We start from the raw sequence: 25,065 nt of genomic DNA, 5'->3' as shown, positions 1-25,065 counted from the left end.
TTGGGCTTGGCCCCTTAGTTCCAGTGAAGGGAACGCTTAAGGGGTCAGCATACCAAGACATTTTGGACAATTTCATGCTCCCAACTTTGTGGGAACAGTTTGAGGATGGCCCCTTCCTGTTCCAACATGACTGAGCACCAGTGTACAAAGCAAGCTCCATAAAGGATGAGCAAGTTTAGGGTGAAGGAACTCGACTGGCCTGCACAGAGTCCTGACCTCAACCCAATAGAACACCTTTGTCAGGAATTGGAGCGGAGACTGGGAGCCAGGCCTTCTCATCCAAGATCAGTGCCTGACCTCACAAATGCGCTTCTGGAAGAATGGTCAAACATTCTCATAGACACCCCTAAATCTTGTGGACGGCCTTCCCAGAAGAGTTGAAGCTGGTATAGCTGCAAAGGGTGGGCCAACTCAATATCGAACCCTACGGACTAAGACTGGGAGGCCATTAAAGTTCATGTGCTGGTCTGGAGGTGTCCCAAATTATACAGGTATTGGAAAGAGATAATGGACAAAATAAACTTTGAATTTGGGACATCTCTAGACCTGGAGGCCAAGACTTGTGTCCTGGGGCTCTTGGAGGGAAATGGTATGTGAGGAGGCACGCAGACTGCAATAACTAAATGTATGTTTCAAGGGAGGAAACTGATTGCACAGAGGTGGCAAGCAAAAGACCCCCCGACGGTGGTAGAATGAATGAAAGTGGTGGAAGATACGATTAGGAAAGAGAAATTTATATATAGTAAGAGGGGAAATAGTAAGAAAGAAGAGTTTATGGAAACGATGGTTACAGGTGGAGATATCCTAGATAGAAGGTGACGGAGGTGTGTGAGGAGCGGGGAAGGTGGGAAGGTAGGAAGGGGGCAAACATGTGGATTGAAAGAGAGGGGAGGGGGGGCTACGGTAGAGGGGGAGGGGGGTGGCGAGAAAGGCATGATAGAGGGAGAATGTACTGTATTTTCTTTTTGTATTGCTGTATAAAATGGAAAATAACTGTGTTTTTCTAATAAAAAGTATTTGATATAAAAAAAAAAGTTCATGTGCGTGTAAAGGCAGGCGTCCCAATACTTTTGGTAATATAGGGCCAAATCCTCAAAAGAGATACGACGGAGTAACTGCTGTTACTCCGTCGTATCCCTGGTCCTAACTATGGAACTGATCCACAGAATCAGTTTTCCATAGTTAGGGAGAAGATCCGGCATGTGTAATTGAATTACACTGTCGGATCTTAAGGATGCAATTCTAGGCCGGCCGCTAGGTGGCGAGGCCATTGCGGCCGGCCTAGAATATGCAAATGAACACTTACGGCGATCCACGAACGTTCCGACGGGCCCGTCGCGCTAATTCTACGTCGTTTACATCTAGTTACGCGGCGTAAAACTAGGGCTTAGCCCTAGCTCTCTTAAGCCATGTTAAGTATGGCCGTCGTTCCCGCGTCGAAATTGAAATTCTACGTCGTTTGCGTAAGACGTTCGTGAATGGCGCTGGACGCCATTTACGTTAACGTCTAAGCAAATGACGTTGGAGCGACGTCAGTTAGCGCAATGCACGTCGGGTAAGTTACCCGACGGAGCATGCGCAGTACGTCCGGCGCGGGAGCGCGCCTAATTTAAATGGGAATCGCCCATTTGTATTAGGAACGCCTTTGCGCCGGACAGAGTTAAGTTACAGCGCCGCAAATTTCCAGGTAAGTGCTTTGTGGATCGGCACCTAACTTGGGAGATTTGCGGCAGTGTAACTTAACTCTGAAAAGTTAAGTTGCGCTCGGCGGCTGTGGATCAGGTCCATAGTGTATATGTGCTTTGCTCAGATTTCATGACTAATGCTTCGTACACATGACTAAAACTGCCATGACAGCTTTTGGCCGGGAAAACTGGCCGTGTGTATGCTCCATGGCAGTTTTCCCGATAGGAAAACCGCCATGAATCCCGGCGGGAAAAAAAAGAACATGTTTTCTTTTTTCCTGCCGGTGGTCTTTTTCCCAGCAGTTTTCCTATGGGAAACACTGTGGTGGAGAATACACACGGACGGGATTCCCAGCCAAAGCTCTCATGGCAGTTTTCCTGGCTGTGTGTGAGGCCCCGTACACACGGCCGAGGAACTCGACGTGCCAAACACATCGAGTTCCTCGGCCAGTTCAGCCCTGAAGCCGCCGAGGAGCTCGGCGGGCCGAGAGCTCCCATAGAACAACGAGGAAATAGAGAACATGTTCTCTATTTCCTCGTCGAGCTCCTCGTCGGCTTCCTCGGCGAAATTGTACACACGGCCGGGTTTCTCGGCAGAATTCAGCCAGAAACTCGGTCGGAAGCTGAATTCTGCCGAGGAAACTGGTCGTGTGTACGGGGCCTAGGGGGGAAAAGCTGCCGAGCATGTTTTTGGCTTTCCCCTCGATTTTCCCGGCAGATTTTTTCCCGCCGGGAAAACCGATCGTGTGTACGGGGCATGAGGTTTACAACCACTTTAAGGTCTCTAATAAGACATTATACTAAAAGCATCTCAGGAGTAGTAATGGGAATGGTTCGATGTTCCCTGGAAAACTTTGAACAATATGTAAATGCTATGTAAATAAAATATCAAACTAGTCCAATGCCGCGTACACACGGTCGTTTTTTGTAATGAAATAAAATGACATTTTGAAAAACGTCATATAAAATGATCGTGTGTGGGCTTCACATCGTTTTCCGTCTTCTGAAAAGCGACAAAAAAAAAAAATTTCGAACCTGCTTCAATTTTTTATGTAGGTTTTTCAAAATGTCATTTTTTGTGTCGTAAAAAATGATCGTGTGTGGGCAAAAACAACGTTTTGAACCCGCACATGGCCAGAAGCAAGTTATGAGACGGGAGGTAAAACTACTTTTTATGTAACAGACATAAAAGTACGAATCGTCTTTTACTAACTAGTGTTGAGCGGAAAACGCCATATTCTATTTAGCGATATATCACGAATATATAGCCGAATATTCGAGAAATATTCGCTAAAATCGAATATTCGTGATATTTTATCCAAATGAAATTTTTGCGAAATTTCGCTATTGCGAAAATAATTGCGAAATTTAGACAAGTGCGGTAGGAGAACTCTGATTGGCTCATGCTGAAATCGAATATTCGTGATATATTATCGAATTTTCGCAAATGCGAATGCGAAAATGATTGCGGAATTTCGACAACTGTGGTAGGAGAACTCTGATTGGCTCCGATGCAAAAGAAGGGCGGAGAAAGTATTCGCTAATATTCTGAAATCGAATATTCGTGACATTTTATCCAAAAAACAATATTGCGAAATTGCGCTAATGCGGATGCGAAAATAATAGCGAAATTTTAACAACTGTGGTAGGAGAACTCTGATGCAAAAGAAGGGCGGAGAAAATAATCGCGCAATATTCCTATTGCCGAATATTCGCATTGCGAATATTCGGCAATATAAAATGATCGCTTCAGCTACTCGGCCCAAGGTCTCTAATCATACCAGCAATGCTTTTAGACGTCGATGGAGATCTCTAGGATGTGATCTGTTTTAAAAATAAAATTGAAAAAATGCGAATATTCGGAATAGCGAATATTGGCCGCGAAATTCGATATATTCGCGAATACTCGAATATGCCATATTCGAGCCGAATATTCGCAATACGAATATTCGTGAGCAACACTATTACTAACAAGTAACCAGCTAAAAGCAGCCCAAAGGCGAATAGAACTTCCCCTTTAGAGTGCCGTTGCTTTGTTCATCATTTTTCAAAAACGATGTGTGTGGGCAACATCATTTTAAATGATGAAGTTGGAAAAATTTTGTTTTTTTTCGTGATGAAAAATGACAAAAAGTGATCGTGTGTACGCGGCATAAAGGAGACAATACATAGTCCATGCTATGTAAATAAAATATCAAACTAGTCTAAAGGAAACAATACACAGTCCCCTGGGTGGCCCCACACCATAGTCAAAAATGAAATAAAACAATTTTTTTTTTAAATAAACAGCAAAAATTGGATTTAACCCTTTCTGGTCACATATTGTACAGATACATCATAAAGGATTGATGTCATCAGACTTCCTACCTATTAATATGTCCATCCCTGGACTGGTACGTTGGTGATACTGTTAGGCCTCGTACACACGACCGGTTTCCTCTGCAAAAAAATATCTCCCAGCAAGTTTCTTGCTGGGAGATATTTTTTTGCCGAGGAAACCGGTCGTGTGTACATTTTCGTCGAGGAAACTGTCGAGAAACTCGACGAGCCAAAAAGAAAGCATGTTCTCCATTTCCTTGACGGGAATGGAGAAAATTGGCTTGTCGCGTTTCTCGACGGCTTCACAAGGAACTCGACGAGCAAAACGATGTGTTTCGCCCGTCGAGTTTCTCGGTCGTGTGTACGAGGCCTGAGGCCCCGTACACACGACCAGTTTCCTCGGCAGAATTCAGCTTCCGACCGAGTTTCTGGCTAAATTCTGCCGAGAAACCCGGCCGTGTGTACACTTTCGGCCGAGGAAGCCGACGAGGAGCTCGGCGAGGAAATAGAGAACATGTTCTCTATTTCCTCGTTGTTCTATGGGAGCTCTCGGCCCGCCGAGCTCCTCGGCGGCTTCAGGGCTGAACTGGCCGAGGAACTCGATGTGTTTGGCACGTCAAGTTCCTCGGCCGTGTGTACGAGGCCTAAGGCAAATCTTAGGATTTACATGGCTTATGTTTAGACCTTAGGTGCACTTAAATTCGGCTTGAACTTTTTGAAGGCCGAAGATTGTCAGGAATCAGTATAACAGGTGAGATTACCTGGTATGCTTTCTAACTTCCTTCTTAGTTCCTCATTCTCCTGCTGTAGACAGATGACCTCTTGTTCCAGTTCCTGGCACCGGGGACAGTAGCCTTCTTCGTCCTCATCGTCGTCGTCCTCCTCGGGAAGAGTGGAGGATGACGGGTGGCCGTGTGATTCAGAGGTTGCTGGTGATGCCCACCCACCCATTGTATGCACCGGAGACGATGAAAGAACGTCCATGTCGGTCATGTGACCATAATCACTGGTGGATGAGATATTCCGAACTGGGAAACTGCTGGCCAGAAGGTAGTTTTGAAGGGAATCAGTGAACACCCTCAGGAATGCAGAGGTTTGTTGCTTTTTGTGAATGTACTGCATTTCTACGTCCGGTTTGTCTGATGCTTGACTGTGAAAGGCTTTATTAAGCTGGCACTGGTCTGACCTTTCACTATAACTGTTATTTTCCTGTTTCACACAAGACAAGGCTGGGGAATGCTTGGAGTCCAAAAGCTTTCCCCCACAGTTCAACAGGTTTAGCACTCGGCTACACTGCTGGGCAAAGGCATCGAGAATCATCCGGCTTTCTGGAAAGAGAAAATAAAAATAGTAACGAAAAGACAACCATATCATCAAGAAAAAAAAAAAGCCCCTGCAATAGGTTCATTTCTTCATTAACTGCCAGAATTAGCCGTCATTCAGTTTGATTAGAAACACATGCTTTCACTGCAATGTAAAGTTAATTGCTTATGTTCTTATTGATTTGCATAATTAACAATGACAAGTATTAATAGCAAGAAAATTTAAATGTACTCACTATTTACTGCTCCCGTCACAAAGCTTATTTCAGATCCTTCATGTTTAAATAATGGATTTATTACAAAAAAATAAAAATACGTTCTTTTAGCAGTAGTAGTTGAATACTGTAGACAAGCATGTGAATAATTAATGAATGAAGAAGCAAGCTGAAAAGAAAATAATTCAGAGGCTAAGGAGACAATTTATTAAAAGACGCAATCTGTGCTGCATTGGGGTATATAGGGCCATCATTAAATGTGATTAGAAGGATACACCGGAGGCCTCTAAACAATGGGCTAGATTCAGAGAGAATTTACGCCAGCGTATCTATAGATACCCCGCGTAAATTCAAATCTGCGCCGGCGCATCTTCTTTCTGTATTCAGAAAGCAAGATACGCCGACATTAGCCTAAGATCCGACTGGCGTAAGTCTCTTACGTCGTCATATCTTAGGGTGCATTCTCACGCTGGCCGCTAGGTGGCGCTTCCGTCGTTTTCGGCGTAGAGTATGCAAATTACCTAGATACGCCAATTCACAAACGTACGTGCGCCCGGCGGTAGTTTTTTTACGTCGTTTGCGTAAGGCTTTTTCCGGCGTAACGTTGCTCCTGCTTCTATGAGGCGCACGCAATGTTAAGTATGGACGTCGTTCCCGCTTTGATTTTTTTTTTTTACGTCGTTTGCGTAAGTCGTTCGCGAATAGGGCTGGACGTAATTTACGTTCACGTCGAAACCAATACGTCGTTGCGGCGTACTTGGGAGCAATGCACACTGGGATATGTACACGGACGCCGCATGCGCCATTCGTAAAAAAACGTCAATCACGTCAGGTCATCACACATTAACATAAAACACGCCCCCCTTCCACATTTGAATTACGCGGGCTTACGCCAGGCCCATTTACGCTACGCCGCTGCAACTTACGGAGCAAGTGCTTGGTGAATACTGCACTTGCTCCTGTAAGTTGCGGCGGCGTAGCGTAAATACGATACGCTGCGCCGCCGTAAGAACAAGCGCAGGTACCTGAATCTAACCCAATGTATATTGTGCAAAGTGTGTTTTTTTTTTTTTAAACTAGAAATACACAAGATTTCAATCCAGGAACATACTATAATCTTAACCTCCCTGGCGGCATGATTCTTTCAGATTTTAGGTGCTGAAAGCGGTACCATTATTTTGCATGGAAATTTAGCGTTTTAGGCCTGTAATTCGTATGCCGCGTACACACGATCATTTTTCGGCATGAAAAAAAGTTTTTAAAAAATTTCATTTAAAATGATCGTGTGTGGGCTTCACATAATTTTTCGGGGGTTCTGAAAAACGACAAAACAAAATTTCGAACATGCTGCATTTTTTAACGACGTTTTAAACAATGTCGTTTTTCGGGTTGTAAAAAATGATCGTGTGTGGGCTAAAACAACGTTAAAAACCTGCGCATGCTCAGAAGCAAGTTATGAGACGGGAGCACTCGTTCTGGTAAAACTACCATTCATAATGGAGTAAGCACATTCATCACGCTGTAACAGACAGAAAAGCGTGAATCGTCTTTTACTAACACGGAATCAGCTAAAGCAGCCCCAAGGGTGGCGTCATCCGCATGGAACTTCCCCTTTATAGTGCCGTCGTACGTGTTGTACGTCGCCGCGCTTTGCTAGAGCATTTTTTAGAAACTATAGTGTGTGGGCAACGTCGTTTTAATGATGAAGTTGGAAAAAACAACGTTTTTTCTACATGCCGAAAAACATAGTTTTTTTCATGCCGAAAAATGATCGTGTGTACGCGGCATTAGGAATAACTCACTTAAAGCGGTAGTTCCCCATCAAAAAAAAATTTAAGATTAGATTAATGCTCATTTTGTCTAGGGGAATCGGCTAGTTTTTTTAAAATGAAGCAGTACTTACCGTTTTAGAGAGCGATCTTCTCCGCCGCTTCCGGGTATGGTCTTCGGCACTGGGTGTTCCTTCTTGATTGACAGGCTTCCGACGGTCGCATCTATCGCGTCACGATTTTCCGAAAGTAGCCGAACGTCGGTGCGCAGGCGCCGTATAGAGCCGAGCCGACGTTCGGCTTCTTTCGGCATCTCGTGACGTGCTGTATGCGTCGGTCGGATGCCTGTCAATCAAGTAGGAACGCCCAGTCCCGACCATCATACCCGGAAGCGGCGGAGAAGATGTATCTCTAAAACGGTAAGTACTGCTTCGTTTTAAAAAAAAACTAGCCAATTCCCCTAAACAAAATGAGCATGAATCTAATCCTAAAAAATTTTTTGAGGGGGAACTACCACTTTAAATCTGTCAAAACCAGAGTCTAGTAGACATCCTTGGTATGATAAAGTTTAAAAAACAAAATCATAAATTATAATATAATAAATAACTATAAATAATTATAACAAAAAATAATAAAAATTATTCAATAATGTAATCAAATCAAAAACACTGAAATTTGCTCAGTTGCTGAATTGTCGCTGTCATTACTTTTAGTGTTTGATGACGAATTTCCCCACAAATCGCTCAATTCTGCAAGTGATACTAATTTATTATCGCTGTTTTCTAGCTGATCTAAAACCATTTTTGCCATAAAGGGACACTTTTGGTTGCTATGGACAATTTACAATTTCCAGGCAGAAAGAACAGTTTTTATTATATAAAAGTGCATGTAGGACACTGGGCAGACCACTAGGGACAAAGGGGTGTGTATTTATTTCATACAGTACTGTAATCTGTAAGATTACATTATACTGTATGTGTACTGTGTTTGAACTTTTTTGAATTTGGCGCCGATCTCCGCCCCCCGTGCGTCATAACGTCGCAGGGAACGGAGTTTGGGGGCACTTTGGCACTGTGAATCGAGCGAGGAGGACACAGCTCGCTCACACAGCGGGGAGACCTCGCAGGATCCAGGGGACAAGGTAAGTAATTATCTGCCTGTATCCTGCAATGCAATCCCGAGTCTGGTTCGGGGTTACCGCTATTGGTGCTGAAATTCCCCCCCGAGCCAGACTCGGGAATACTGCGCAGCAGGTTAATACACGGGAATGTAATAACATATTATGTTGTAGGTTTGTCTTATAGGTAAGGCACACCACTGGACTTTCTGGAAAGGTGAATGGCCCGTAGAACCTGTGCTTGGTACTCAGTGTCAACTAGGTGAATGGGAAATACAATGAATGCATCTATCTGACTGGATTGGTGGATGGAATTGCATTGGAACAAAAGGGACTACCGTATATACTCGAGTATAAGCCGAGTTATTTAGCACATCAGCTTATACTCAAGTCTCCCGCTGTTGACACAGTGCAGTCAGTCAGCGGCCATCCAGTGTAACAAAGCCCCGCCTCCTCCTCATCCTCGATAGACGGAAGGCTGAACACTGACTCACTGCTGGGAAACTGAATCAGTGTTCCCCCTATCATGGACGAGGACGAGGCGGGGCTTTGTTACACTAGATGGCCGCCGACTGCAGTTAAGACATGACACAGTAGGAGATCTGGTACATGAGGCACAGTGAGGCATGCAGTTGGGCACAGTAAGGCTGCAAATGGGCACTGTGAGGCTGCAAATGGGCACAATGAAGCTGCAAATGGGCACAGTGAGGCTGCAAATGGGAATTGTTGACCCTCTTTTCCACTTACAGTAGCTGCTGCATTTCCCACCCTAGGCTTATACTCAAGTCAATACGTTTTCCCAGTTTTTTGTGTTAAAATTAGGTGCCTTGGCTTATATTCGGGTTGGCTTATACTCGAGTATATACGGTAAGTATAACCAAGCTCCTGTCCTACCACCACAAATCCTGACCTTTACAAATGTTCAACTTACAAGGAAATCGACGAGGAAAACGATGTGTTTCGCCCGTCGAGTTCCTCGGTCGTGTGTACGAGGCTTCAGTGACTCTGTGATCACAGTGCGCGCGTCCACTTCCACGCTGTAGGAAGTGGTTAATGAACCAGTCTTTCCTAAACAGAGCTTCTCAAACATATTCTCAGGCTTTAGCGACATGAGTGACTAACAGTGACTAACGTGCTCCTGAGAGGAAATCCGAAACATCTGAATTGGTGGGAAAGCCTGAGGTCAGGCTTTAGCACTAATGTCCTATAGTTTATGTGTAAATTTCCCATCATACTTGAGGTGATTGTAGCAGTATTAAGCCTAGTACACACGGGCCGAATGTTGGGTATCATCTGCTGGTTCAATAAAAAACAGTCGGCATTCAGCCCGTGTGTACTGGAGTCGGCCCGACAGAAGCCAGGCGTTCAGCCCGCTTCAGTCAAAGGGGCATGATCGAAAAAGGTCTGCTGATCGGCTCCTGATCAGCACTCTTACCCAATGGCTGAGAGCGCTAACCAAAGTGTTTTGGTGGGGGCTGTCCCCTTGTCAGAACACAAAGGAACAGCTGGGGAGATCGCTGAACTAACGTTGGATAGTTAGTACATCGACTCCTCTTGAGCTGTCTAATTTTTTTTCGTTCAGCCCTGTTGGGGTAGTAGTGTGTACCGAGCTTTAGTGTACTTGTAACAAAGATAATGGAGTACTGTCCGTGATTCTTTTTTTATTGAATCAAAGGCAGGAAAATTATTTGGGGCAAGCTTTCGGTGAGTACCCTCTTTCTCCATACCACTGTATAACTGGTCATAGATTGATTGTCTTTTTTACATTCGATAGCAATTTCCTCCATCCACACAATGGGGATGGATGGAAGAATCCTTCCTGTTGAGACAGAGGGGTCGATTTAGTAAAGACAAAAAGACTGCGCACTTTGCAATGTATAGTTGCACTCTGCAAGTGCAGTTGCCTCAGAGTTTAGTAAATGAGGTAAAGCTTCACTTTGAAAAGAGTACCCAATCACATGCAAGGAAAGAAAAAAAAATGCATTTGTGCTTGCACATGATTGGATGATGGAAGTCAGCAGGTCTTCTGCTCATTTACTAACGACTGCACTTGCAGAGTGCAACTGCCCTTTACAAAGTGTGCGGTCTATTTGTAAATCAGCCCCATTGTCCTCTGACAGCAGGGACTTTCGGCTGTCAGTATACACTAATCAGTGGTTGTAGCCGAGCGGTACCATTGGCTCCCGCTGCTGTCAAAGTCAGCTAGCCAATCAGGGGAGAGATGGGGCGGGGTCGGGTTGGGGCTCTGTATCTGAATGGACACACAGAGCTGTGACTCAGCTCAGGTGCCCCCATAGGAAGCTGCTTGCTGTGGGGGCACTGAACAGGACAGAGGGGCTAGGAGCAGCAAAGAGGGACCCGAGAAGAGGAGGATCCATGTTGCTCTGTGCAAAACCACTGCAATGAAGCAGGTAAGTAAGTAATGACATGTTTGTTATTTTTATAGGAAAAAAAATAGTCTTTACAATAACTAATGTAATGTAGTACGTAGTACCTTTGAATGAAGGACATCCACATAGGTATATCTTGAGTCTATATATGGTTTACAGTCTAATATCTGTGTACCCCAAACCACAGAGCAACCGATAGCAAAGTGACAGCAAAGAGAAATAAACAGGAGGTTTTATACATCTTCTACATATATCCAGAGGAAAAGGGAATTCCTGACTATTCTAAGATAACATTGATATTTGGCATCTACATATGAATTTGACCTTGTATAGTGGCCAGCGATATTAAAAATAACATAAAATAATAGCTAAAACCAAAGGCATAGAGCCTGATATGATCTCTCTCCCACATGTCTAAAATAATAGCCATGACCATGAACCTAAATTCTAACATCCTCTCTCTCTCCCACATGTCTAGTGAGCAACAGAACTCACACACAACAGAACACAACAATATATAAGGCCCCGTACACACGACCGAGTTTCTCGGCAGAATTCAGCCAGAAACTCGGTCGGAGCTGGATTCTGCCGAGAAACTCGGTCGTGTGTACACTTTTCAGCGAGAAACCCGTCGAGGAACTCGTCGGGCCGAAAAGAGATCATGTTATCTATTTCCTCGTTGTTCAATGAGGAAAGTCGGCCCGCCGAGCTCCTTGGCGGCTTCCACACTGAACTCGCCGAGGAACTCGATGTGTTTGGCACGTCGAGTTCCTCGGTCGTGTGTACGGGGCCTAACATATTCACACGTAGTTCAACACATCATACCGTAATAACTTTAGACTTCCTTTTGTTTCTTAAGGCCCCTTTCACACTGAGGAGTTTTTCAGGCCGTTTAGCTCTAAAATAGCGCCTAAATACCGCCTGGAAAACTCCTCCCCCAGCATTCTCAATGTGAAAGCCCTGGTGGGAGAGAATTTTTTTTCATCAGCATCTTTGGAGCGGTGAGAGCAGAGGCGCATTGCCGGCGGTATTAACCCTTTTAGGGCCGCTAGCGGGGGTTAATACTGCACCGCTAGTGGCCGAATTCCGCTGCAATTCCGACGGTATAGCGCCGCTATTTTTAGCGGCGCTATACCGCCACCGCACGTCCTGCCCTAGTGTGAAAGGGGCCTAACTCTAGTCCCTGCTGAACCAGAGGAATTTCGATCCATCCATAGCCTTTATGGAAGACATTTTAGTTCTTAAAGGGCTCATTCACACGCGTTCCGCGCATGTTTTCCGCAGAGCGTTCAAAACGCACTGGGTGTGCGATCTGCTGTGGGTCTCATGCGGGAGAGTGATGCTTAGTCTATTAGGAATGTCTGCTCCCCACCACAAAAGACGAAAGTCCTATGATGTCGCTAGACACGTTATAAGGGTGCAGAAAATAGGTACTATTTTTATTAAATGGAACTGGGGGGGCTTGAGGTGTTTATTTTTAATGGCGTTTAAGCTGACGAAAGGAAAAAAGTTAAAAATTACCGGTCCAGGCTCAGGTAAGATCACGACAATGAAGTCAGGATCTGCCCACATGCCTGGAACTGGACCCGGCTCAGCCTCTCAGTGAGCCGATGAGAGCCTGATACAGCTGCTTCCACCCCCTCCACAGCTCCGTACTCCAGTGAGCGACAGTCACCAGCTCTCGGCTCAGGGAGCTCTGAGGACAGAGCGATCAGCAGTGTTTGATCACTCAGTTGTCAGTGTTAGTGCCAGCCCAATACTGCATCTACCTAGGTAAGTATGATTAAAAAAAAAAAAACGAATTCCTATACATCTCTTTTAAACACTTTGTACCACTTTAGCCTCTTTTTAAAATAAATATGTTTTTTTTTTTTTCCTGATTACATGGACCCCCAACACAGGTCATTTTTAGTATACATAGCATTTATATTTAATTGTGTAATAAGTAGGCTCATTTCCGCTTTTAAATCAGTATGCTGAATACATTGGGCCAGATTCACGTAGGCAAGTGGCGGCGTAACGTATCGTAGATACGTTACACCGCCGCAAGTTTTCATCGCAAGTGCCTGATTCACAAAGCACTTGCGATGAAAACTATGCTGGCAGCCTCCGGCGCAAGGCGGGCCAATTCAAATGGGAGTGTGCCATTTAAATTAGGCGCGCTCCCGCGCCGGACCTACTGCGCATGCTCAGTTTCGCAATTCCCGTCGTGCTTTGCGCGCTGTGACGTCATTTTTTCGAACGGCGACGTGTTACGCAAACGACGTTAAATTTTAAAGTTAGGGCACCCAAAACAACGACTAAAAACGACGACTAACTTTGCGACGGGAAACTAGACTAGCGGCGACGTAGCGAACGCAAAAATCCGTCGTGGATCGCCGTAACTCCTAATTTGCATACCCGACGCTGGTTTACGACGCAAACTCCCCCCAGCGGCGGCCGCGGTACTGCATCCTAAGATCCGACAGTGTAAAACTATTACACCTGTCGGATCTAAGGGCTATCTATGCATAACTGATTCTATGAATCAGTCGCATAGTTAGAAACAGGGATACGACGGCGTATCAGCAGATACGCCGTCGTATCCCTTTTGTGAATCTGGCCCATTGTTTTTAGCTAAGAGAAAAAATAAATAAAAATCGATTGAAATTGTACAAAATTAATAAAAAGTCAATTCCAGGTATTAAATTAATTATACTATGAGCGTAAAGAATTATTATGCAGTCAATTTGTTGAAAAAAACGATGTAAGTTTAAAATTAAAGGATAAAATAATTGAAATAAATTGATAAATAAAACTGCCAATAAACTGACCTATAACCTTATAAGTAATTGGTGCCAACCTAAAATATTAATGAACTTTATTAGTTATAACCTAAAATATGAATTAACTATGTTAAATAGCTATAACAATTAATTATCTTATCTTAATAAGTAAATGTTTATTATAGTTTTGGATAGAGTGGACGGGGATTAGAACGCCTATCAGGTTTGTATTGCTGTCTGTGCCTGTTAGGGCAATTCACCCTTTCTAACTGCTTATTTAGTATTATAACCGAAATAGCGCCTAAATACCACTGAATGACCGAAACAAATCTAATTTGGGGTTGTTGCCAGAACAGGAATACCGGGGGAAATATTCCAATGGATACACTAGTTCTGATGACCCTGGTGACAACCAAAAATTCCCTCACTTTACCGAGATTTTCTCTCACTTCCTGATTTAGATATGTGACATGAACTGGAGGGAAATGTCCACAATGGGACACAGGTGGCCTAAATTTCTTAAGAAAGTTTATTTGCTAAATTTTATAACAGAAACAAAGAAAAAAAAATCCAAACTTTTTTATTTTATTTTTATTTATATAGCAACAAATGAAAACCCAGTGGTAAATTAAATACCCAAAAAATGATAAAACAGTAATTAGATTTTTTTGGGTAGAGTGTTGCATGACTGTCAATTGTCAAAGTGTGACAGTGTTGAAATAGCAGAAAGGAGATGAGAGTCTCTGGTATTGAGGTGGTTAACTAATCCACACTACAGTGGAGACCAGGGGGAAAAAATTATTAACTTTTGAAATATAGTTAATTTTTTACATACTGTAATCCCCCGTACACACGATCGGAAATTCCGACAAGAAAAGTCCGATGTGAGCTTTGGAACGGAAATTCTGACTGTGTGTATGCTCCATCGGACTTTTGCTGTCGGAATTTCCGCCAACAAAAGATTGAGAGCTGAAAAATCTGATTGTCTGTAGCAATTCCGACGCGCAAAATTTTGATGCATGCTTGGAAACAATTCGACGCATGCTCGGAAGCACTGAACTTCTTTTTCTCGCCTCGTCGTAGAGTTGTACGTCACCGTGTTCTTAACGCTCGAAAGTTCAGAGAACTTTTGTGTGACCGTATGTATGCAAGCCAAACATGTGAGGTATCGCCGCGATTGGTAGAGCGAGAGCAATAATTCTAGCCCTAGACCTCCTTTAACTTAAAAATGCAACCTGTAGATTTTTTTAAACATCGCCTATGAAGATTTTAAAGGGTAAAAGTTTGTCGGCATTCCACGAGCGGATGCAATTTTGAAGCGTGACATGTTGGGTATCAATTTACTCAGCGTAACATTATCTTTCATAATATTAAAAAAAATGGGGATAACTTTACTGTTGTCTTATTTTTTAATTAAAAAAAAGTGAATTTTTTTGCCAAAAAAGTGCGCTTGTAAGACTGCTGCGCAAATACGGCGTGACAGAAAGTATTGCAACGATCGCCATTTTATTCTCTAGGGTGTTAGGATAAAAAATATATATAATGTTTGGGGGTTCTAATTAGAGGGAAGAAGATGGCAGTGAAAATAGTAAAAAATTACATTAGAATTGCTGTTTAACTTGTAATGCTTAACTTGTAATACCAACGGCCACCACCAGATGGCGCCAGCTCACACATCTGGTGGTAATAACTTGTAATACCAACGGCTCACCACCAGGTGGCGCCAGCTCACAAAAAAAGCCAACCTTCTAAGCCAAGTCGCCAGGACACTATTTCTAGTCGCCATGGCGACCTGCCGACCGGGATTTGTCGAGCCCTGTGTTAGTCCAAGGTGGGAATTTAGTCCAAGATATGTTAGTCCAAGGTGGAGATTTAGTCCAAGATATGTTAGTCCAGGGTGGGGATTTAGTCCAAGATATGTTAGTCCAAGGTGGGGATTTAGAAGAGGCCAGAAGACCTGCTTCCATGCAGACCTGTTCTGTCTTCTACCTCCTGCCATGATACTGCAGCTGCATTGAAGATTTGAAGGGATAAGTAATGTTTAGTAAACTCGGGCTGAATGTCAGGAGATATTATTTAACTGACCCTCGTATATGTCAGCCAGTCCAACAGAAGCCCGGCGCCTGGCCGGCCTCTGTTGGATGAGCATGCTGGAAAACCAGCAGCCAACTGGTTCCTGATCAGTGCTCTCAAACATTGGCCATTGGCTTAGAGAACTGACCATTGTGTTCCCCTGTCAGAATACAAAAGCACAGCAGGGGAGAATGATGTACTAACATCAGACTCTTAGTAAAGCGGCTCCAACTGGATTCCTTCCAAGAGAAATACGGGAATCCATGTTTTTTAATCACACTTAGCTGGATGTAGCAATCGGTCCGATGCTGTGTCTGTCCCCCGACGGCTCTAAAAACCGAGTGATGAAACACTGCTGATGACTCGGTTCTCAGAGCTCCCTGACCAGAGAGCTGTGACTGTCAGTCACAGCTCTCTGCTCTGCCCGTCCTCACTCACTGGAGTGCTGGGCTGTGGAGGGGGTTGGGAGCAGCCGGCTTAGGTTCTCAGTGGTCCGATGAGAGGCTGAGCCGAGTCCTGGTCCAGGCATGTGGCCAGGTCCGACCCAGCTCAGTCAGTAGACAGCAGACTTTAGCCCGCTGTCTGTTGAAAACAGGTCACAGGAGTGCAAAACGGACTACACTGCTGTAAACCACAGATGTAGTACAGCCAAACAAGCTTTGGCTGTACTTCTCCTTTAAGTCTGATAGTGTGTACCAGGCGTAAGGAAACTGTTGTGAAGGGGGCTGACTCTGTTGTAACAGGGACTGAGACTGATGTCAACAGAGGTAGACTCTAATGTGAAGGGGAGAACACTGACATGACAGAGGCTGGCTCTAATGTGATGGGGGGGATTCTGATGTGAAGGGGGCTCTAATGTGAGGGGGGATTCTAATGTGAAGGGGGCTCAAATGATGGGGAAAACTCTTGACGAAGATGATACAATGAAGGTGTGTTGATAGTATGCCCCCTTGACTTATTTTTACACTGCACCCCCAGATCAGACAGGCTAGATCCAGCCCTATCTCCAGGCATGGGGCACTGTACCAGAGAATGCCAATATACAGATGGCAGACATCTAGGGGATCATAAGCAGTGACGAAGTATATAAAATGGGTCCTGCCTTGTTCATTCCTCTCCATCTCCTGCCAGTTACCATTGTGTTTCTGAGCCTGGTACTGTGATCAAACAACCCCGCCATATAAGCATTACATCTCTTATTTACGTGGCATAGAGTGTATGTGTGACATCAGTTTAAGTATATTTATCCTTCGGGTGCATTGTATATATTCTATGTAAAAGCATTTGTATGTAAATCTGTCAGATGTGGCGTGAAGAAGTAATTGCTTTTTGTTGTGCATGAATTTCTTTGTACTCTGCACTGAAAATCACGCAATGTACATATAAATGAAACCTCGGCTTTCCCTTTGATATGTTTTTCAAACAGAAGATAAAAGGTGGTCCTTAATTCAAGGTACGGCACGCTATACTTTGCGGAACCTACCAAGAAGCTGTTGTCTGCTGGACAATTTGAAGTAAACCTGTGAGACGGCCGTTCTTGAAAATGCAAGTTGCCTGTTTTTTTTCCTAATTCTAATGCCGCGTAGACACGATCATTTTTCGGGTTGTAAAAAACAAAGTATTTTAAAAATGTCATTTAAAACGATCGTGTGTGGGCTTCAGAGCATTTTTCGGGATCTGAAAAACGGCCAATTTTTTTTCCGAACATGCTCTATTTTTTCACGACGTTTTAAACTGTCGTTTTTCGGGTTGTAAAAAATGGTCGTGTGTGGGCTTTAACGACGTGAAAAACCTGTGCATGCTCAGAAGCACATTCATCACGCTGTAACAGACAGAAAAGCGCAAATCGTCTTTTACTAACACAAAATCAGCTAAAGCAGCCCAAAGGGTGGCGTCATCCTAATGCAACTTTCCCTTTATAGTGCCGTCGTACGTGTTGTACGTCACAGCGCTTTGCTAGAGCATTTTTTTTTAACGATCGTGTGTAGGCAAGGCCGTTTTAATGATGGATGAATGAATGAATGACTTGTGTAGCGCTACTCATGCGAACTGAATCGCCTCTGGGCGCTTTTTCCAGCCAGTGTCTGCTTGGCTGTGCGGTCATTTTACCCCGTAGGATCGTGACACGCTTGGGACACACAGTCATACACACAGATATACATATATATACTGGGCCAATTTGGACAAGATCCAATTTACCTACCAGCATGTCTTTGGAGTGTGGGAGGAAACCGGAGTACCCGGAGGAAACCCACGCAGGCACAGGGAGAACATGCAAAATTATGAAGTTGAAAAAAACTTTGTTTTTTCTAGAGCCTGAAAAACATCATATTTTACAACCCGAAAAATGATCGTGTGTACGCGGCATAAGGGCGGGCAAAGCACCAATACAAAGGATCATCTTTTATCTGCCCGGAGTTGAGCTGTAAAAATTCATCCAGACTTGTAATTTGAATGTAAACGCAGACATTTTATCCACTTGCCAACTGGCTACTTTTACCCCTTCTTGCCCTAGCCAATTTTCAGCTTTGATTTGAATGACAATTGAGCGCATATACAACACTGTTCCCATACAAAATTTTTATATTTTTTTTTCACACAAATGGAGCTTTCTTTTGGAGGTGTTTAATCACTGCTGAGTTTTTTTATTTTTTGCTGAATAAACGAATAATAACCGAACATTTTGAAAAAATATATAATTTTCATAGTTTGCTATAAAGTTTTGCAAACAGGTAATTTTTCTCCTTCACTGATGTGCGCTAATGAGGCTGCACTGATGAGGCACCACTGATCGGCATTTAAAGGCTGAACTGATGAGATTGCACTAGTGGGCACTGACGAGGAGGCACTGATGAGGCTGCACTGATGGGCTCTGATAGCAGGCATTGATGGGCACTGATAGGCAGCACTGCTGGGCACTGATAGCCGGCACTAAAAGGTACCACTGCTGGGCACTGGTAGGCAGTACTGATGAGCAGCACTGATAGGTGACACTAATGAGGAGGCACTGATTGTCAGCACTGGTGGGCACTGTTGGGACTGCACTGATAATCAGGACAATGATAATCAGGGCCTTTTAGAGAAGCTGATTATCGACTCTCTTCTCCTCATGCTGTCAGCAGATCTGTTTAGATCCATGATCAGCTGTGATTGGACAAAGCTGATCACATAGTAAAGAGCCACTGATTGTCTCTTTACCTTAATCTGATCAGCAGTGTCCTCTGAACACTGTTTTTACAGAGTGCCCTGTCCATGCCCTGTAGCCGGCGAGTGATCACAGCACACCATCCTATGATGGCATCCCAGAACTACCTGACCACGCTGTAGCCATAATTCCGCTAAAGCGCGGTTGGCAAGTGGTTAAACATATTTCATTACACTATGTACAATTCTTCCTGAACAAAAATCACAATTTCTGTCCTGTGTTCTCACATTTTCTCATCACGGTGATCAAAAACACAGGTCAGTTTGACCCCACTAACCATTATAAATTGAACGAATGTTCTAAAATTGATCATTCCCAAATGAAATTATACTCGTGTGTACTCATCAAGTGGCATGTGAAGTGCAAATAAAGCCATTAAGTCCCTTATTCACTAATCTGCGCACTCACCATCCAAAGGCTAAAATATTTCCTACAGGTTTATTTAAGGCTGAGCTCCAAGAATTCACTTTGTACAATGTCCTGGATTACTAGAGGTTTAAGGGGTTGTATGGGTTATTTTTTTTTAAAACATGTCATACTTACCTCCAATGTGCAGTTCGTTTTGCACAGAGTGGCCCCGAACGTCCTCTTCTGGCGTCCCACGGCGGCTCTCACGGCTCCTCCCCGCAAGAGCTAACCCCCTATTGCCGCTGACTGTATCACTCGGCCCCGCTGCATCATTGGATTTGATTGACAGGAGCGCGAGCCAATGTCTGCACTGCTATCAATCTATCCAATGAAGAGCTGAGAATAGTCGATAAGCCCGGGGCAACGATTGCGCGCGTTCGTGACCCAGGACTTTCCAGGGCTCCGGTAAGTAAACGGGGAGCTGGGGGGGGGGGGGGCGCTATTCATCGGATGTGTTTTCACCTTAATGCATAGAATGCATTAAGGTGAAAAAACATGTACAGTGGGATCGAAAGTTTGGGCACCCCAGGTAAAAATTTGTATTAATGTGCATAACGAAGCCAAGGAAAGATGGAAAAATCTCCAAAAGGCAACAAATTACAGATTAGTCATTCTTATAATATGTAAAAAAAAAAGTTAGATTTTATTTCCATGATTTACACTTTCAAAATTACAGAAAACAAAAAAATGGCATCTGCAAAAGTTTGGGCACCCTGCAGAATTTATAGGATTGTGAGAAAAGCAATTCAAAACCCACGTTTGACTGCACAATCCCTCCAAAAAGATCTGGCAGACACTGGAGTTGTGGTACACTAATCCACTATAAAGAGATACTTGTACAAATATGGTCTTCATGGAAGAGTCATCAGAAGAAAACCTCTTCTACGTCCTCACCACAAAAATCAGTGTTTGAACTTTGCAAATGAACATAAAGACAAGCCTGATGCATTTTGGAAACAAGTTCTGTGGACCGATGAGGTTAAAATAGAACTTTTTGGCCGGAATGAGCAAAGGTACGCTTGGAGAAGAAAGGGCACAGAATTTAATGAAAAGAACCTCTGTCCAACTGTTAAGCATGGGGGTGGATCAATCATGCTTTGGGGTTGTATTGCAGCCAGTGGCACAGGGAACATTTCACGAGTAGAAGGAAAAATGGATTCAATAAAATCCCAGCAAATTTTGGATGGTAACTTGATGCCATCTGTTAAAAAGTTGAAGTTAAAGAGAGGATGGCTTCTACAAATGGATAATGATCCTAAACACACCTCAAAATCCACGGGGGATTACATCAAGAGGCGTAAACTGAAGGTTTTGCCATGGCCTTCACAATCTCCTGACCTCTACATAATTGGAAAACTATGGAAAGACCTTAAAAGAGCAGTGCGTGACAGACAGCCCAGAGATCTCAAAGAACTGGAAGACTTTTGTAAGGAAGAATGGGCAAAGATACCTCAAACAAGAATTGAAAGACTCTTGGCTGGCTACAAAAGCGTTTACAAGCTGTGATACTTGCCAAAGGGGGCAGTACAAGATATTAAAGCGGTAGTTCACCCTGACCCACATGATGTTACCATCGAGACAGGCATTGTAGCGCGAGCTACAGTATGCCTGTCCCGATTTTTTTAACCCCGTACTCACCTCGTAGTCGTCCATCGTAGATTTCGGCTCCCGCGGGGAATGGGCGTGCCTATGGAGAGGGAGGATGATTGACGGCCGGCCCTGGCACGTCACTCTCCCCGAAGACAGCCGGAGTAGGTCTCGGCTCTTCACGGCGCGTGCGCACAGGCTATGCGCACGCGTCGTGAAGACCAAGCCTATTTCGGCTATTTCCGGAGAAGCGTGACGCGCCAGAGCCGGCCGTCAATCATCCTCCGTCTCCAGAGGCACGCCCATTCCCCGGTATCTTCGATGGACGACTACAAGGTGAGTATGGGGGGAAAAAATTCGGGACAGGCATACTGTAGCTCGCGCTACAGTGCCTGATTTAAAGGTAAAAGAAAAAAAAAAAATTTTTTTCCTGTCGATAGGGTGAACCCCCGCTTTAACTCTGCAGGGTGCCCAAACTTTTGCAGACGCCATTTTTTTGTTTTCTGTAATTTAGAAAGTGTAAATGATGGAAATAAAATCTAACTTTTTTTGACATATTATAAGAATGTCTAATCTGTAATTTGATGCCTTTTGGAGATTTTTCCATCTTTCCTTGGCTTCTCTATGCACATTAATATACATTTTTACCTGGGGTGCCCAAACTTTCGATCCCCACTGTACCTTTACAACCCCTTTAAGTCTAATGAGGTGCATGCCACCTTGTGAATTTATCTCTTTAGTTTACAATTTTTATTTTTTACTGAATGCCATCAGCATAGCTATCGCTTTACTTTCAGAGCTCCTAGGTTGGACCTGCGGTTCTCAGCTACTGCAGTTGCCGAAACGCATGCAGCCACTTTGCCTGCCTCTCCTATCCTCATGTCCAGTCACAGAAGAGTTGATTTAGTAGAACTTAAAGCGGAGTTCCAGACTTTTTTTATGTTTATTAAAAGTCAGCAGGTACAAAAAGCATAGCTGCTGGCTTTTAATAAACATGCACTTAACCTGCTCCACTGTCCAGCGACACGCCGCCTGGAGCTCCGCTTCACTCCTCTCCCCCCTCTCCTCCATCCTAACTGTGGGCACCCGACCGTGACAGCTTTCGGCTTCACGGCCGGGCACGCACTGCGCATGCGCGAGCAGCGCTGCGCTACCTGATTGGACAGGCGATCGTCTGGGACCCGTCACGTGGTTTCTATGCAGAGCTGCACCAGATTTTGCTCTCTCCAGTTTTAGTAAATGAACCTCAGAGTGCTTTGTATTATTTGAACGCATTCGCAAAATACAAAAGCCTTCTATGAATGAACAGAAAACCAGGGGGGTCGGGCGGATATGCTGCTGTCTGTAAAGACAGCATCTTTCCTCTCAGAGCTCTGGGAGTACTGTGATAGCTGCACTCTCAGGCCTCGTACACACGGCCGAGGAACTCGACGTGCCAAACACATCGAGTTCCTCGGCCAGTTCAGCCCTGAAGCCGCCGAGGACCTCGGCGGGACGAGAGCTCCCATAGAACAACGAGGAAATAGAGAACATGTTCTCTATTTCCTCGCCGAGGTCCTCGTCGGCTTCCTCGGCCGAAAGTGTACACACGACCAGTTTCCTTGGCAGAATTCAGCCAGAAACTCGGTCGGAAGCTGAATTCTGCCGAGGAAACTGGTCGTGTGTACGGGGCCTCAGAGCTTTGTAAAACTGTCAATAACAGGAATAATAAGTCCACGTGATGACATACACTTCCCTGGACTTGACTTATTAAGCCAGCAGATTTTACAGGGGGGGGTGGGACTGACTAGAGGAAATGACAGATCGCTGTTCATACATTGTATGAACATGCGATCAGTCATTTCTCCCCCTGACAGGACCGGGAGCTGTGTCCAGTAATTAAAAAAAAAAAAAGTTTTGCATTTACATACCCTTTAAAATTGCACATTCTTCCCATCACAACCTATTTCATGAAGGCACAAAAGATTTGTTACTAGACAAAAACTACAATACAGTATGCCCTATGCCCTATGACCAAGACTGTTTTCTATTATGCTATTTGTGTAGCCCATCCATGGACATAATGATTATTTTCGTTTTTAAACTATTACACTGTATTATAATGAGGGTTTTGTTGTAGATGGAATATATAGAAGGCTTTATATGGTGGTCAGGACTGTATCTGCCTTTTTCTTATTATATTATCGCAGAGATTTTAAATACGTTAAGAACTATAATTTGTAGCAAATACGATTAGGGCGACAGAGAAAGAAAAACATATAAAGCTGAAATAAGACAAACCGCAGTCTTAACCTCTCCCATCTGACAGCAGTTTATTGAACACATTTCACACCGGCCACTAAACTCATCCATAAATCAATAAGTACCAGCCTCTTATAATATGAGCTATGCAAGTGCTGGGATATGGTACTGCATATAGCAGAGCTCACATCATTACTGCAGCAGAAAACCCCCCTCTTATAATATAAATCGGGATAAATCTGGATTCACCAGAAGATAATTATCAGTGGATAATGATAGCAATGATGACCAGTAATATAAAAATACCCATCATCAGAACGCACTACTGGAATCAGCATACTGTGTCTTTTATATACAGCACTGCCACTGAACTGTGCAGCCTGCCAGTCTAGACCCTAATGCCTCGTACACACGATCGGGTTTCCCGGCAGACTTTTTACCACCATGGGAAACCCGAGAACCAGCTCGGCAGCTTTTTGCCCCTACACACGGCCGGCTTTCCTGGCAGGAAAACTGCCATGAGAGGTTAAGCCGGGAAACCCGGCCGTGTGTATGCTCCCCCGCAGGCTTTTCCCATAGGAAAACTGCCGGGTTAAAAATGGCGGGAAAAAAGGAAACATGTTCTCATTTTTCCCGCCTTGATTTCCGGCAGTTTACCTGGGAAAACTGTCATGGAGCATACACACGGACAGTTTTCCCGGTCAAAAGCTGTCATGGCAGTTTTCCCAGACGGGAAAACTGGTCTTGTGTACGAGGCTAAAAGGCTTGTTCCCATTAGCAGTTAAAGGGAAGTAAAACATTGCAGTTAAGCTGCATTTTTCCAACTGCTACCTCTTTCAGAGGCAGTGTATGGAGATGTACACATGCATTATACCTCACTTTTGATGGGTGTAGTGCCTGCCGAGCATGACCTATTCAAGTGAATGGGGCAACTCTGCAAGCACATCCACAACCATGTGCAATGCATGCAGTTGCATACAACGCCTCATAACTGCCTGTCAAATGCTCTCGGAAGAGTGATTCAAAATCAGGTCTCTCTTCAGAGGTCAAAGCACATGTGAACAAGCACTTAAAGGGGTTGTAAAGGTAATTTTGTGTTTCCCTAAATTGCTTCCTTTACCTCAGTGCAGTCCTCCTTCACTTACCTCATCCTTCGATTTTGCTTTTAAATGTCCATATTTCTTCTGAGAAATCCTCACTTCCTGTTCTTCTGTCTGTAAATCCACACAGTAATGCAAGGCTTTCTCCCTGGTGTGGAGAAAGCTTCTTGTGGGGGGGGGGGGGGGGCGAGCAGGAGTGTCAGGACACTCTCTACTTTGCAGATAGAGAAAGGAGCTGTGTGTGAGTGGGCATCCTGACACTCCTGCTCGCCCCCTCAAGAGGCTTTCTCCACACCAGGGAGAAAGCCTTGCATTACTGTGTGGAGTTACAGACAGAAGAACAGGAAGTGTTAAGAAGAAATAAGAACATTTAAAAGCAAAATGGAAGGATGAGGTAAGTGAAGGAGGACTGCACTAAGGTAAAGGAAGATATTTAGGGAAAGAAAATGTACCTTTACAATCCCTTTAAACATTAGGGCCCTCAGGACCTAGTAGTCAGTGATCACAAAGGTGCTCACTAAAGGAATTGTAAAGGAATATTCATTAAACATTTCTACTAGCGAAATGGTTTGGTTTATTTACCATGGATCTAGCTAAAATAAATATTTAGATTTAAAGCCAACAATTTTTCAACAGGGCTGTATAGAGTTTAACATTTAAAATTTCGTTTAGGACGTGGCATACGCAACACTATCGTGCATCCACATGTGCACTACATGTGAGGATGCACTTATTCTTTTGAGGGCTGTATAGAGCGCTGACCTAAAGCAGAACCTAAAGTGGAGTTCCGCTCAAAAGTGGAAGCTCCGCCTATCAGTCACCTCCCCCCTCCAGTGCCACATTTTTTTTTTCACCCGCAATTTCGGCCC

The 25,065-nt window shown here is 44.1% G+C and overlaps 1 protein-coding gene across 1 annotated transcript in view; it reads right to left on the bottom strand.

Annotated features, from left to right (window-relative positions):
- The window catches only part of BEND4 (BEN domain containing 4), a 202,506-nt gene that overhangs the window by 117,908 nt on the left and 59,533 nt on the right, over positions 1 to 25,065 (bottom strand). The window contains exon 2 of the mRNA XM_040335023.1: positions 4,766 to 5,332. Coding sequence (XP_040190957.1) covers positions 4,766 to 5,332 — 567 coding nt within the window. The remainder of the gene's footprint in view (positions 1 to 4,765; positions 5,333 to 25,065) is intronic.

This window comes from Rana temporaria, chromosome 1 (genome assembly GCF_905171775.1).
Source record: "Rana temporaria chromosome 1, aRanTem1.1, whole genome shotgun sequence".
Lineage (NCBI taxonomy): Eukaryota > Metazoa > Chordata > Amphibia > Anura > Ranidae > Rana > Rana temporaria.
Note: the sequence above shows the minus strand (reverse complement) of the source record. Positions and strands in the feature narration are given on the sequence as shown.